The 15,891-nt window shown below is 36.4% G+C and overlaps 1 protein-coding gene across 4 annotated transcripts in view; it reads right to left on the bottom strand.

Moving 5' to 3' along the window:
• Positions 1 to 15,891, bottom strand: part of PLOD2 (procollagen-lysine,2-oxoglutarate 5-dioxygenase 2) — a 50,232-nt gene that overhangs the window by 9,575 nt on the left and 24,766 nt on the right. For 3 of the 4 annotated variants that reach the window (XM_082767080.1, XM_082767077.1, XM_082767078.1), the window contains exons 7-11: positions 15,393 to 15,490; positions 12,945 to 13,046; positions 8,900 to 9,025; positions 8,197 to 8,318; positions 868 to 972 (exon numbers count right to left, since the gene is read on the bottom strand). In XM_082767080.1, coding sequence (XP_082623206.1) covers positions 868 to 972; positions 8,197 to 8,318; positions 8,900 to 9,025; positions 12,945 to 13,046; positions 15,393 to 15,490 — 553 coding nt within the window. The remainder of the gene's footprint in view (positions 1 to 867; positions 973 to 8,196; positions 8,319 to 8,899; positions 9,026 to 12,944; positions 13,047 to 15,392; positions 15,491 to 15,891) is intronic. The other variant, XM_082767079.1, reaches the window with a different exon arrangement.

Below are 15,891 nucleotides of genomic sequence, written 5' to 3'. Positions count from 1 at the left end.
GAAACTTCAGGTACCAAAGTTATTCCAGGTTGAAAATTAGCTTACCCAAAATTTAACACTGAATCAAAATAGGCAAGTCCAAGTATGTGACATACCAGAAATACCAAATTTGTTACCAAGAAGCAAACACCACCAACCTAACATGGGGAGTTTCAAATTGGCAGAAGTGCCCAGACTGGGTACCATGGCGACAGCATATAGATAAGCAGGGTCTCCTACTGGGCTGGGGCTCAGTGAGGCAGCACTGGGACTGCCAGCAGGGATATCAGCTGGCCACACTGCTACACACTGCATGGCAAACAGCACTTCCACCAGGTGAAGCTGCCAAAAGCTGCCACTGGCTAAGTCACTGCTCAGTACAGCTTAAGAGATCATATTAAAACAAGGAGACACTGGTCATTAGAGATGCTTCATCTACAATAAAACATTTCTACTATTTTATCACATTTATGATTTTAAAATAATATTACTGCAACACCAATAGTAAACTATTGGTTTATGGTTTGTGGGTTTCTTATTTTGTTGGTATTGTTTTCATTGTTGGTTTAAGCCTACTGCTTGAACAACTTTGAAATTGTTATTCCTTAAAGTATTGATTTATTTCAGAAAGCCTGTTTACACCATACCATTCTCTCTAGATCAAATTTTGAAGCATTTGAAATTCACATCAGGAATTGTTGCCTGACAGGAACAAAATGCTTTGTGAATTGTTGGCCTCCAAGCCTGTTATGAGCCATGGCAATCAAATAGCACAGGTAAACAAAGAGGATCTAACATTACAAGAACAGACAGGATCCTATTTTCACTGTAAGGGCCCCAGAGAATCTTTTCAAGTTGGAAGGCATTCTGTAAAGAGATACACTACACCTGTTCTGTTCTATCAGTAACTTTAAAGTCTTCGGGTTTGTCAATACAACATCTGCATCTATGCTGAAGTAATATTCACATGCTTTATCCTGGCGACAAAGATCCCTAAAAAGACAAAAAGGAATGGTTAGCTTACTCATGTCCAGAAAAGGTGCCAAATGCCAGAAAAAATACTGCAACCAACTATCCTAGTTGTACATTGCATAAAAATCCCGTCATGTTATGCAGCAAAAGATAAGTTTAGATCACAGTACTGCAATAAACTAAAAAAGCCTAAAAGCATGGATCAGATGTCTTGTAATTCTCTTTATAAAAGTGGTATCAAGCCTTCACCAAGTCCTGTAAGAGCTACTACACTTAGTACTAATAGGAAACAGAGGTCAGGGCACTACAACAGACACCTGGATACCAATGCTGATGCTCAGTAGTGGATAGCTAAAATATGAAATGTAAGCTTCGAGGAAATAACTTGCATGTGGCTGTCACACTGTCAAAGGTGGCATAGATGTGATCTGTTGATTTGAATAGTAATTTAATCTTTACACAGAGAATGAAAGGCAAAAATGTAAAAAAGAAATATGTAAAGACCTTTTCTGGGTTGTTTTGTGACATACAACACCACCGCAGTTGTTACAGTGAAGAATAAGACAAATACATGGCTGCTGAACAGAATTTGGACAGAGGTGGTTTTTTGTCCCATACACTATTCCCATCAGTTATGATTTTGATTTTATAAGAATAAGTTATTTGCACAGATTTCCACATATTCAACAGAAAGCTTCCATCAAACAAAAATGAAACATTCTACCATAAATATAAGTCTAAGACACAGACTACATATGTTTTTAGCAGAAATACAATTACTAGGCAAAGATTTGTTAAAGTGAATTGAGCCTCTCTCCACCAACAGAGTAGTAGGAGATTATAGCAAATCAAAGGTAGTTTCCAAGAAATTGAAACAATTCCTCAAGTCATACAAGAGCAGCAGCTTTCCATCATGCAAGTGGTATTATTGATTTTGTCTATTCTCCCCACTATTATTTACAGACTTGCATCAATTTCAAACAGTTTGAAGTGTTAAAATAATTTTACTTTCATGCTTTGAATTGTCTACAAACAAGGTTTTGGTTCAAGTTCAATTTGACTTGATTGTTTCTGCCTGGTTTTCTGCAAAGGAAGAGATCTGTCACTTCAGGAGAAGACAAACAGCAGACATGACAGGTTACGTACAAGTCACAGCAATCACTGGAACAGCTCCCTACTTATATCTCCTCCATTCCCTTCCACTACGTAACATAACACTTGGATCAGTATTTAGGATGTCTCTTGTAAGGATTTGTCAACAAAATTGGGATCTTTTACCAAACTTTCCTATATACAAAGGATTTCAGATGTGTGACTTCACTGAAATCACAGAAGGTGAGGTGTTTTCCATCCATAAATTTAAGCAATCTTTCCTCTTCAACCACTAAAGATGTGATAATGACTCAAACCAAATTTTTAAAGTACCAAAGTGATAGAAATAGCATTCCCACTACTGCAGAAGTCAGTGTTTGGACACAAACCCACTGTTTAAGTCTTTGGTCATTCTCCATTTTTGTCTTAACTTCTCCTTCACCAACAGTTTGTCTTATTAATACACTCTTATATGACTGCAATTCCTTAATCAGCACTTTCTCACATAATTGCTCCAACTTAAAGTGGCAGGTTTTATTTCTGACATAACACAGCCCAGCAATTCTTTATAATATTTCCCATTACTAGCCTACTCCATTGAAAGCTAAAGCTTTACAACTACTGAATGCAATTCACCTGTAGCTTTTATCATTACCATAACTACAATAGTTAGTAGTAACTTTTTATATTGCACTTGACATTAGCTAAACTCATTCCAAAAATATTCAAGTATCTTTATCCCCACTCTACTACTGAGGAAACTAAACCTGACAGTGACAGACCCTGTCAGTCCAGGCTTTCAGCCACAGCACTGCCCAATACCTCCCCAGAAGGAAAAAAAATCTGCTGCCATTAACAAAGATATGAATGGAATTCATGTTTTTAATTATGAACAATGTGAAGAAAAACAGAAGAGATTTGTACGTAGTCATAGCCAAACACAGCTGGAAAACTTCATATTATTTCAGAATTTACGGTCCCTTACCATTTACCCTTTCTTAAAGAGCCAGAATTCCATTAAATCTGGTTCAATGTGTTATGTTGACAAATCTTTCTGTTCATCATTCACATATTAATCCAAAGCAAAATACTAAATTAAGAGTTTCAGTCACTAATATTAAGAAAGCTCTAACTTCAACCTTTATAAACAAGAATATTAAGTACATTTTATCTTTATATCTATGATATATATTTATATGTACATATACACAGACTAAGAGGCCAAAAATGAATGCTGCTACTGTGACTTTTTTCCTCTTATTTCCTTCTATACAACACTGAAGACTGGATCACCAAATGGCAAATGTATTAAGTGATGATTATCCTTGCATTTCTAGGTACTAATCAAATGTAAAATAAAAGTTTTGCCTTTGCATTTTATGGTCACTAACAAAAGCCTCCATTAAAACGCTTCCAATTTCAGGTATACAGAAAACTGTAAAGATTTGTCAAAATGAATACAACAAGCTTATTCATAGCAAATTCATGCATCTTTTCTTTAGGATTTCAATGTTGGCAAGTAGCTCCCCTGAAGGGATTTAAATAATCTTGGATATTGTGTTGCTTTAAAGTATTACATTCTTACGATGTATGCTAACCTTCACAGATACAGAAATGCCAGATTACATTTGGAACTATTTAGTATGTGCAATCAGGCCACAGCAAGGAACAAGTGGAAAGTGCTTTCTAGCAATACTCTTATGTATAGTAATATACTTCTTAATTGGCCTAAACTTTAGTGTACTTAAATGGCTAAAACCTTTAACATACTTTCTTTACACTTTGCTTATAAACAAAGACCAAATGTTGAAAAGAAAGCTTGTTTTTTGTACAAAACTTAGTTATTTCAGTGTAGCTATTTTGTACATGTAGCACTTTTAGTAGAACACCAAGATACTTTATTGGAAGTACAAACTAAAACTCAGCAGATTAGTTTACAGTATTTTACACTCAGAACTACGACTTTACTGACAAACCATGAGCCCATCTAGCAACTGACCTCATTCAAGAAGGATCAGGGTCATGGCTTTTCTGCTCATGAAGCTTTCCCCTGAGGATCTTCTAATGGGTTACTTGTTAATATGGGAACATACTATCTACTCAATTGCATTAGCACTGAGTCATTTACATTTTGTTTAGATATAGTTTGAGTTAGCATTTCATCATTTTCATATTTCTCACAGTATGGAAGAATGATTCCAAATGTGGACTGTGAGCCAAAGAGTACTCAGGCCATTCAATGGACCCCTGTAAGGAAAAGGGCCTGCAATGCTCATTGACAGACTTGGCATCGTTGCTGCCATTTAGCAACTTTCAGTATCTCAGCCATAGCCATTGCTTTTCCTGAAGAAGCTCCTATCACCCTTTACTGAAGACGAATAAATGTAGCCCCAGAATAGATAGAGCACTAACATTTGGCTTTGCAACTCAGACTTGGGTAACATCACCACAGTTACTGCAACTGGAAACTAATAAGCAAATATTGGCAGGAGGTTTTTTTTCCTTTGCAAGGCTGAAAGTTCAAAATGCTGAGCCTGAAATCCAAAATCGCTAAAGCATTCAGAAGCAGCAGCTGTGGAAAATCCAAGTCTGACACTTGACATCCAAGACACACACATTTTATCTCCGTTCTTCCTTTAATCACAGCCAAAATATCAGCCTTATGGGCAGGGCTAAAAGAAGTTCACCTGTGTCCAATCCATCACTTACCAACACTAAATGGGAGCCCTGAAACCTTGATGTAATATCCTGACTTTCAAGAAGCACACAAGAAAACACAGCTCAAAATCTAACAGTGAGGTCATTGAACAGCCCAACTAATTTCAGTCTTTCCAAAGACTTTTGAAACCTTTCAGTATAAAATTACATTAAAATTCATATTCCGACTAAAAGCAGAGGTAAATCACATTTTCAAGGAGTTCAGAAAAAAATTAGTTCTATTGTTAATCATTTTCACACAAAAAAAATCAAAAAATAAAGAATCCCAATGTAAGTACTGGGAGGAAAGTTTAGAGAAAGTAAGCTTTTTACAAATAAAAATTCAGAGAAACAAATGAGAAATTCATCTCTCTCTACTTCCTATTATTGCTTGAAAGTATCTCATACTGTTATTTTCCATTTTGTCATGAATTCTTTAAAGATGGTTGGAATCTTAACTCCAAATAAGGCAAAACCACAACAATGAACCCAAGTGAAAATTTTCTTTAGAGAAGGAAAAAACGCTGTTAGAACTTGTAAACATAGCTTAAAGGGTAAGAAAGATGCACTTTGAAAGGATATACATGGAGAGAGAAACTACTCAGAAGATGTGCAGCTAACATTTTCTTCTTTTTATTCTACTTTACCTTATCTCCCCATTTCTGCCTGTTGTAGCATAAGGAAAGCTGTACACTCATGTTGCTGCCAATGTTGCTGAATTGTCCAAACAAGTCCTTGCTGACTACACAATTGTGTGTCTTTTCCAACACCCATCCAACTACCCCAAGCTCAGGAGAGGGCTTTTCCATATCAGTAGGCAGCAAGAAAGTAAATGCCTTTTTATAGTTCATTATGTGAATGAGAAAAGTAGGTAGAAGTTTGCTACATGGTTATGGAAGAAATTAAAAAGTTATTTTCTCACATTTATATTGACATAAGTCTCATTCACTGAGAATCTCATGATTTATCACCAGTTTTTACTGAGCCAAACAGTGGAAAAATTAAGTAAGAAGGTTGACCAAGTGAAATACATACTCAAAAGTATTCTCCTGTGTGTTCAATTGAAGTTTTCTTTTATTTTTAACTCTAGGCACCAAATATGAACTGAAGACTATTTATCTGAAGGAGTAAAACAGTTTTTGTGGGAAATGTGCAAATAAGGAGGCCAAACTCATTTTAAATCTGCTATATATTAATAGAGAAAAGTTAAAACGGCTAAATTGGGAAAAAAAAGAGATGGAACAAAAATATCAGTTGTGGATAGATACAGGAGATACATTAGTGTCTGTAAATCAAACCCTTAAAATTTGAAGAATCTCTTATCAAGTTATTCCCACCACAATACTATTAAGATACAAATGAGTATATTGGAAGCTAGCTGGAGGGTTGAAAGCCAATGAATTGATTTTTTTTTAAAAAGCAACTGCCCTTCCCATAGAAATCCCATACTTCCATTTTAGATTTGAGGAAAATTAAAGTGTAGTTATTTTAGATAAATTGATAAGAAGGCTAGCCAAGCAAACCAGGAATGCAATGGAAGAAGCAGATGACCTGAAATTGACCTGAAATAGGGCGACGAAGCTGGTGAGGGGCCTGGAGAACAAGTCCTACGAGGAGCAGCTGAGGGAGCTGGGCTTGTTCAGCCTGGAGAAGAGGAGGCTCAGGGGTGACCTTATCGCTCTTTTTAGGTACCTCAAGGGAGGCTGTAGCGAGGTGGGGGTTGGCCTGTTCTCCCACGTGCCTGGTGACAGGACGAGGGGGAATGGGTTTAAGTTGAGCCAGGGGAGTTTTAGGTTAGATGTTAGGAAGAACTTCTTCACTGAAAGGGTTGTGAGGCACTGGAACAGGCTGCCCAGGGAAGTGGTGGAGTCACCATCCCTGGAAGTCTTCAAAAGACGCTTAGATGTAAAGCTTAGGGATATGGTTTAGTGGAGGGCTGTTAGCGTTAGGTTGGAGGTTGGACTCGATGACCTTGAGGTCTCTTCCAACCTAGAAATTCTGTGAAATTCTGACCTATCCCAGCCAAAATGAAAGGAGCCATCAAATTATATCTACATTATTCAAATGAAAGATCCTACTAATAATGCTCATGCTTTATAAACACATGAATGGCTGCTTCTACAGCCATGGACATTTGTAATGTTTCCTAGAAAGGCTATGGGAGAGACTAGGAGCTCAGCCAAATATCAATTTCTCCGTGGCTTCAGGACAACAAAACCCCATTCAAATGAATTTCCAATAGCATCTAAGACTAGTCCTTTCATTGTTTCAGCCGATACTGTGAACAGCCTATGCAGTGCTCTTCACATCTGAATATAACAGAAAGAGGCCTCAAATTTATCTCTGCTCTTTTCATTCACTGAAGACTGGGAGGAAAGATGAATGCAAGAATTATATGAGAATAAAGCCTGCCTAAGTACCACAGCAAGGTCTCATTGGGATCCTGGTCTGTAAGACACTATAACCTGATGAATGGACCTGCAGGGAGAATCACGAGCAACTCCAGCAGTGGCCAGTGCTGCAACCATTATAACCCAGTGGCCCACAGGTCTGATACAGGACATGTCCCAGGGTCAGATTCAGGCGCCGCAAGTGCCAGGTGTAAACCTAAAGTCAGACTCCCTAGCAGGAGGTAGGAAGACATAAGACAAAGTCAGCTGGAAGTTTTCTTTTTCTGAAAGCAGAAACTTGTACTAGAGCACCTCTAGAAGATCTCCATCTTTTTGATCCATAGGAAGAAATATAATTGTCACCTGTATACCCAGGTCCAGCTCTAACCATATTTTTACTTTTTGTTGTGTTTTGTTTGTTTTGTTGGCTTAGTCCAAATCTGAAATTAAATGCATATCAAGTGCAAGGTGTAATTCTGTTCTGTAGAATCACTGACAACTCAGCTTGAAAGTGTTTTGGATAAAAACATACATATTTTGAAAATGTGGTACTTAGAATTTCTACTTCATTTGCAACTACTACATAGTTACTGCTACATGTACTTTTCTGCACAAAAAAATTATTGAAGTTCATTGTATTGCATCACTTCTTTCATTTGAGAATGAAAAATTGAAAGCTTTAAGTATTTAAGCCTTAAGAGTTCAAGCTGGTGACAGATATTTAAATATATAGTTTGTGCTGAGTATAATGTAAAAATAAACTGACATCTGTTATTTCTTCAGTCTACTATTGCCTGTGCCTTCATCAAAAGATGAAGGACTACTGAGGTGGAACAGTCCAAACCAGAAAGATGTTTTCCACAAATGACCAACAGCTTTTATATTAATCAGACACCATAAAATACTCAGTTCATATTTGATATCTAGGGTTTGTTCTACCACAAAAGCTCATTTCTACACTTTAAGATGTAAAATTGTTAGTATTTAAGATATAAAGTAACATACATGAAAGATGAAAAATGTTAGTGTGCTCATAACTATAAAGAATTTATAAATTAGAAGTTACATTCCCATGTTCCGGGCTTCTGCTTGACTCAGATTTTCTTCAGGTCCAACAATTTTTATATTTCTGATAATGTTCTTGGCTTTTTCCCAGAATTTCTTGATGTGCTTTTCATGGTAAACCTCCTGTAATCATGTTAACATTTTTGTAATGAAAAGTACAAATTGCTGTGGAATCATAAACAGTTTCCAAGAACAAATTGTATTCTATCCTAAACAAACAGATGGAAAACAGTATTTGAAGATATTCCAATATAGCTATCATTAAAAATCAAGCTCTTTTGTCCAAAGTTTTGGCAAGAGAACCCAACACATCAGCTATATAAATCAAAGCTGTACATCTAGACCAACAACACAACTCAAACTGTTTATGCAGTATTTTATCATAGTACTTTAACCCCCATCCTACAGTCTCATAGGCACAGAGGAGTTTTTAAAGCACTCCAGAAGGGCTTCAGAGAGAAGGAGCCTGTGCCCAGTCAGCAGAGAATGGCTCTTTGGTGCCCCAGCCCCTGCCCATGACCATCCCTACTCTGCCATCCCCAGGGAGAGATCACCCAGCAGGAAGGAAGCATTCAGTGTTACCAAGGTGGCTGGGGATGAAGCCACACTCAGTGATATTCCAAACTTCCTTATTGTGAGCACAAGCTTTTAATTCATACCACAACATCTAAAAATGGCATTTTGCAGAATAGTAACATACTTACATTATTATGAATGAAGATACTGAGGGCCTCCTTTGGGTAGTCCAGTGTCAACAGTCTGTCTAAAAATTTAGGTAGGAAAGGAGTGGGTTGTTCAATGAAAACACCAATTTTTACTCTTGGATGCTCCTAAAAAAAATTATATTTTGACACAACCAATAAGACTTGCCTTCTTTCTAAGGTTATTTTTATTAAAAAGCAACTAACATCATGCTGGAGTAAGTTAGGCCACACATCTTCCCAACAATAAAAACAAACCAACTCTAGGTGCGATTGCCCATGTTTATGTTCATTATTTGACAAAACAAAGATGAATTTAAAATTGCTTCAAAACTTTGAATTCCAACAATAGAAAATGGAAGTAGTAAGTGTAAAAAGACTTGTAAAATATTTACTTATAAAAATATTAAAACAGCAATAAGTATGTAATGAAATACACCTAGAACTGTAAAGCATGTTTTTTTTAGAGCTAACATATATATTAAACTTACGAGAAAACATGGAACTATTTTTTAAAGTACTAGTTAAAGAATAAATACCACAACAATATTTTAGTTATCTGTATCTTCATCCGAAGACTGCAAAACACTTGCACACACTTTTTCATGCACTATACCCACCATCCCACTGCCATCATAAATGAGTTGTGTTACTTCCCTGATGATTTTGTCAAGACCTGTGATAAACTATCCAGAACAACTCCCCTTACAAAGGATACTGAAGTTTTCTCCACCATCTCATATGTTCATATCTTTTAAACTCCTAGTTTGTATGTGTTCAGTATAGAGATCATGAACACTAAAGCAAAACTACAGTCTTAAAATTCTATTACATTATTTGAAACAGAAATTTAACCTTGAAAGGTCTTTAATCGTGCAGAAAGGCACTGATTTAAAGCTTTTTTGCACCTCTAAAGTAGACAGTCAATATTAACACCTAAACAACTACCAGAGGCTCAGAGAGAAAGCTTTTATATGCATATAAGACTGCCAGTTAGTTTTCCTTGAGCAAGTCTACACCCACTTTAGAAGTGTCTGGGTAAACAATCAGCACATGTTAAGGTTTCAGTGTCACTGTCTACATTGGAAATCCAGAACACACTAGCAAGTGCACCAGCTAGGAAACATTAAAGCACCAGCTCTTATCCTGACTGCTTCCTATTTACAACTTCATTTGCAAACCCAACACACTCATCCAATATGCACTCATGCAGGCAACCTAATAACTTTCGAACAGCTGATGAAGACATGGACTCTGACATGGCCCAAAAGAAGTGACTGGAATATTTACTGGAAACCACCCCACTGTAACCTGGGTCAGAGTAATCAATACCAGTGATCGCAAGCAATGAGGGGAGCAGCCTTGCCATAAGACTTACTGAGCTGAACAAACACATGTGTTACCAATAATAGAACTGCTACAATAATTTCTTCTGTATTTTTCTAATTCTAAACCATTGCCCTCTTTTTTTTTTTTTTTTTAGAGAAGGAAGAAGGTTCAGGCTAGATATGCAGAGGTTATAGGGACAAGCAGGAGTCACTAATACTCCTGCAACACACTGAAGCATGAACTACTTGGCTCCAATGTCTACACATATATATCTAATGTATAAAAGACCATAGATCTCTGCAAAGTGTTTTCCCATTTTATCTCCTCAAAGCAGAGTTCATTGATCTAGACCCTGGGTCACCATGCTTACAAGATTCAGATTACACATTGAGGTCAGAATGAACAATTTTAATACCCAGAGCTTTCAGCAAATCAAGCCTGAAGTTTTGGTTCTTCCCAGTTATGCTCCAGCAAAACACACAAGCCTCAGTAAGCACCCAGTCTATACTGGTGGATGCTATATTTTCTGACAGATTCTCATTTTCATAGAGGTCATATGTTCACCTTTTAAAGTACGCTTCTTCCACTAGCAGTAGGTGAGCTTGTGATGATTTTTGGAAGAAACGCAGGACAGTGTTCTGCACAGTCAGAAGACAGAGTCCAGGAGCCCTTTTGACAGAAGGTGCCAATGAAGCAAGAGGTAGCAACAACATTATCCTTGCTGCTCACACCAGGAAGCCTCCACATCAATAACAAGTGTCAGGATTTAAGAAGTAGCTCTAGGGCCATTAAGTTTGTTACTCAATTTAATTCAGGTTACTAAAATTATATCCCACTAAGTAAGGCACCTACTCCAACTGCCTCCAGGTACATCTTAGGCTCTTCTGCTCATCTAGTGCAGACTGACCTGCAGAGCCCACCACAATGCTTCCACCCACCTCTGCCTTGCATACATTACCCCAACCTTCACAGAGGGAAGAACATCCTTGTGGCCATAATGGAAACCAGTATTGTTTCAGCTACTTGTTTTATATCAGAGTGCATCTGTTTTGTACTACTTCAGTCAAAGTCTGTAGGTAAGGCCCAACCCAAAATGGAACAACAACAGCTAAGCTCATCAAGTCAAGAACCCATGCCAGAATTCATCTGAAGAAACTCAAAGCCCATCACATATCAACAAATCTGATCCTGTACTTCCTTATGAAGAGAACCAAGAAAGTTCTCAGGAGATGAGTGCATCAATGCAGAAAGTCAAACAAAACCAGAGCTGCTATTGCTCTTTTCTGAGATTTCTTGTTAAGTAGCAACCAGCCAGGCCAGAACAGAAAGGGAGTTCTGAAAATGAAATATTGCTTGTAGTCAGAAAAGCCAGAAGTAAACACTTCCACAAAAACCAGGGAAAAGTCTTGCTATTTCTGCTGGCAGAGCAAGTGAGGTATAGTATCCGAAGAATGAGTTACAGTAAGGAAGACACATTCCAAGTAGATGTACTTGAACTATACAAAGCTATCCAGTAAATCATTGCATGTTACTCCCCATTACTGGCTTTAAGGTAAACTTCCCAGCCATGTTTGAACTGCCAGCACTGTCAGATAAAACTGAGATAATCTCTCTTCCTGAGAAAAACTTTAAGTTAGAGCTGAAAGTGCAAACAATTTGAACAGAACATCAGTAGAATACTGTATTTTCAAATCAAAATTATATATATGTGAAAAGAACCTGAAAGTGATTACAATTTCAGCAATAATTTTTGAATTCATATTCTATTTCATAAGCTTCTTATTGCCCAGAAATTTTCACTTTGTACTTTCAGGGCCAAACCAGCCACCACTTCTTTCATGATATCCTCAATCTTCACAACACTCTAAACACTGTTCTCATTCTCATCTTCACTGCAGACAAAAAAATGAAACCGCTTTAAGAATAATCTGAACTTTCTTTCAAGTACAAGCCTTATATTTCCACACTGTAGATCCTAATGTTTACCTAAAGTTTACTTAATACAAACTGAAAACTGTGCAAAGACATTAGAGGTGTCATACATGGAGCCAAAGAGTTAAAACAAGTTCCCAAATATCAGATACATGCACATATGTATTTAGGTAGGTTTGTCCTATGAGAATTTCTGAGACTTCACTAATATCTGTATATCAATATATGTGGAATAAATCTGATGAAAATGAAAACAGATATCTGTATCATCCTTCATAAGGCAAAGAAACTGATTATTTCCCTATCTCTCTCAGAAAACAGCAACTGCAAGCATGTAGCAGCTAACTGTTAATTACTATTTGTAACAAATTATTAAACTGACGCATATTCTAGTGTTTTGCTGTTGTTTTTGTGAAGGTATTTAAAGTCTGAAAGATCTAAGGAGTTTCCATACCTCCCAAAAATTCAAGTTATTCACTTGCATCTTGCGCGATTCAGAAATGATTCATTCATCCCCAATGAACAGAAGTAAGGATCTGGAAAGCTTTTGGGGGAAGGGACTAGATTCAGTAATATTTGGGAAATCTATATTAAAATGCATGCATGAAAATATTTCTAGAAGTATTGATATTTCCAGTAAACTAAAATTCCTTCCTTCTAGTTTCATATATCAGACAAAATATCCCCAGGTATCTACAAAATGTAATACTGCATACTGAAGACATTTTGCTTTAGAAATGACTATATACCTTTCAAAATAGCGTTGCTCCAGTGAAAGTATTCTTACCTTTACTGTTGATAGATCTAGTAAATCTAAGTCACAAATACTGCATCCAGTTTCCCGTGTCCAAGCATTGGGGATATAGTTTCCCAAGTAATTCAAGTGAATCTGGTAAACAAATGACCAATTCAGGTTACTGAGATGTGCATGTAATCAGTGTTACATGCATTAATTCTGTACCTTTTACAGAATTCAGGCTTAATCATTTAATCCCACATACCTAATGGCAATAGGCTGTTTTTTTAATCTAAAAATCAAACCAATATCGAAAAATACCTGGTAAGAGTTTTCTTTTTTATTTATAAACCAGAAATGATATTCTCCTAATACCTAAATTTATGGTTTCAATTAAACAAATTGTTTCAAGAGTGCTTGTATGATGTACAAGAAACATGCTATAGATCATCTAACTCTCAAAAGCTGCTGTGCATGATTTCAAACTAAGAAGATTATTATAGCTAGTTCTTTTCCCAAATATCGGAATCAACCCTTAACACAAAACACACAGACTGGCTATATGAAAAGCACATGAAAATGTAGGTGTATTTCCTGATATATGTTGGCAGACTATACCAAGATTCAGAAGCCAGCCAATGGAATGTTTTAAAGCAGCATCTACCTTCTTAACACATTTTGAATTGGCATAGAACAAACTGTACTTTTTCTGTTCATGGACTACCTGGGCTGCCCTGTCCTCCTGGATTCAAAAATTTGGGCAGAGCTTCACACTTCTCTACTACTATTTGCAATGGATCTCATACTACAGCCAGTATGCCTGAGGAAAGGCTGCTTGTCTACTGCTTTTATCAAAACTGGAAGGATAGATTATCATTTTGCACAGACACAGTCCAGACAAATATTCAGCCTGCATTTTATCACACTTCAGAAGGTTTGTGTACATTGAAAGCCATTGACAGATTATAAATAGAATTGTTTCAGAGATATACAATAAGGTCTAAAAAAATTGGGCAAAAAAATGCTATAAGTCACATAATTTGGTCTCTATTTAAAAGAAACATCTCTGACTAGTGCAATTTGTTAATCTGCAAATCAGATTACTTACAAGAAAGTTCTTATAAATACAAAACTTTTTGGAGTTGATTCTGGGAATTAGTTTAGTGCTAGTTTATTTACTAACTACTGAAAACTTTTTCCAATCCCATTTTATTAGTCTTTTTAATACTATTCTGTGCTTAAAACAGAAGAACCTAATCACAGACTGATAAAGTGGTATTTAGTAAGATTTTATTTTGTTTTAAAAATGACAGTTACATGCAGAGATTGAGTTTTGTTTAATGTAGCATAGTTTGTGGATTAGTGTAAGGAGTTTTGGCCTAAACTGTTTGCCCCACTGAAAAATACAGCATCTTTCTTTTCACTGGTAACATGAAAACCCCCACAAAGCCAATGATGAACCAAACTGCCTCTAATTGAGGCAAAATAGCTGAAGCAATATAGCTATAAGCATACAGCTACATATGAAGCCATATCAGGTAATATATTTCATCACTACTGAGTAATAAATTATAAGCCAAACAGATAATGACATTAGTAAATTCACTAGTTCATTATATGAAATACCATGGACACAAAAAAAACATTTGTTGGGATATGAATGAGTTTCAAGAACCTTTCATTCTCTTTAGAAGTATTTTTCTGAAAGTAATGAGCTACATTAAGGAATGTGCATTCAGAAGAACTTAGAAAGTTGTGGTGCCCAACCCTTCTAATAGGCTCTTTAGGCTATTAGAGATAATAGCCACATGCTTCAAAAAATGCAGCTGCTATACAACCAAGATGTGGCCATTTCTCCCAAAAGAATTATGCCTGGTCCTTTGGACCACCAAATCCCTGTAAGTGGGGAGAACGTCAAATCAGATATTTCATATGGCAGAAACATGGTCCCAGAACTAATGAGTCATGGTTACATTGAAGATAGTAATCAGTGTCACTGAAGATGCAACAAATGTGAACCGTATGTATGCACCTATATGCAGTATATTTTTAGTGTGTGTATACACACGCTCACTTAAGCAGGTCTGTGGTAGGATCAGACAATTGCTGTTTTGTACCCCAGTCTGCAGCTCTTGCTTAGACTTTTCTTCCCTTCAAAACTTTCTGATTACCATTTAATAAACAGATAAAAATTCCTCACTATCTTCAAGAATTATTTTGTGATAGCGAGAAAACTAGCATCAGCTTATTTGCTTCTAATATCTCATGCTCAATGAATTTGGGAGCAAAGTGAGCTGTTCCAGCAGTGATGTCAAGTTAGTGACAACAGAATGACATGACAGAGACTGCTGGTAGAATGGTTTATCCCCGCAAATTTTATTAACATTAATTGGAAGTGAGCAGTAGTGGTGTGCTACAACTGCTTCAGATTCTTCCATTGTTTTTGCCTGAAACAAAATTGCTGTCTTTGCACAAAACCAAAACCCAACTGTCACTCACTTTAGTTGGACCATTTCCAAGAACAGTGACTGGTAATGTCTCATATGCAGAATTCCTTGCTCTTACTTTTCCTTCTTCAAATTTCAGAAGAACTTCATCTGCAAATTAATAAGGAACATACTGTAAAAAGTTTATAAAAATCTAAAACTTCAGATTTCTTTAAGTTCTTGCCGATACAGTATGTCCTACTGTAGCTATCATTTTTAATGTTACTTATCTGGAAGTTAATCTGAAAGTTTTTCAGTTTTTAACCAGATCTTCAACTCTAAGTTCTTTACACCAAATGAGGCTACATTAAGCTTCAGTTTGCCATCAGCAGCTTTCAAAATTTGAATAAAGCCTGATTAAAAAACTAATTTTGTCCAAGAGCTATTTATAAAGAAACTGCATGGTTATTTTAGATATGATCTGAATATAAAGCTGTTCTATAATTGGAGTATAAACATAAGGAAGGAAGTTTGTACAAATGTAGTTTTCAATTTTAATTCAAGACAGTTAA

Source organism: Aythya marila (genome assembly GCF_965140915.1).
Source record: "Aythya marila genome assembly, chromosome: 9".
Lineage (NCBI taxonomy): Eukaryota > Metazoa > Chordata > Aves > Anseriformes > Anatidae > Aythya > Aythya marila.
Note: the sequence above shows the minus strand (reverse complement) of the source record. Positions and strands in the feature narration are given on the sequence as shown.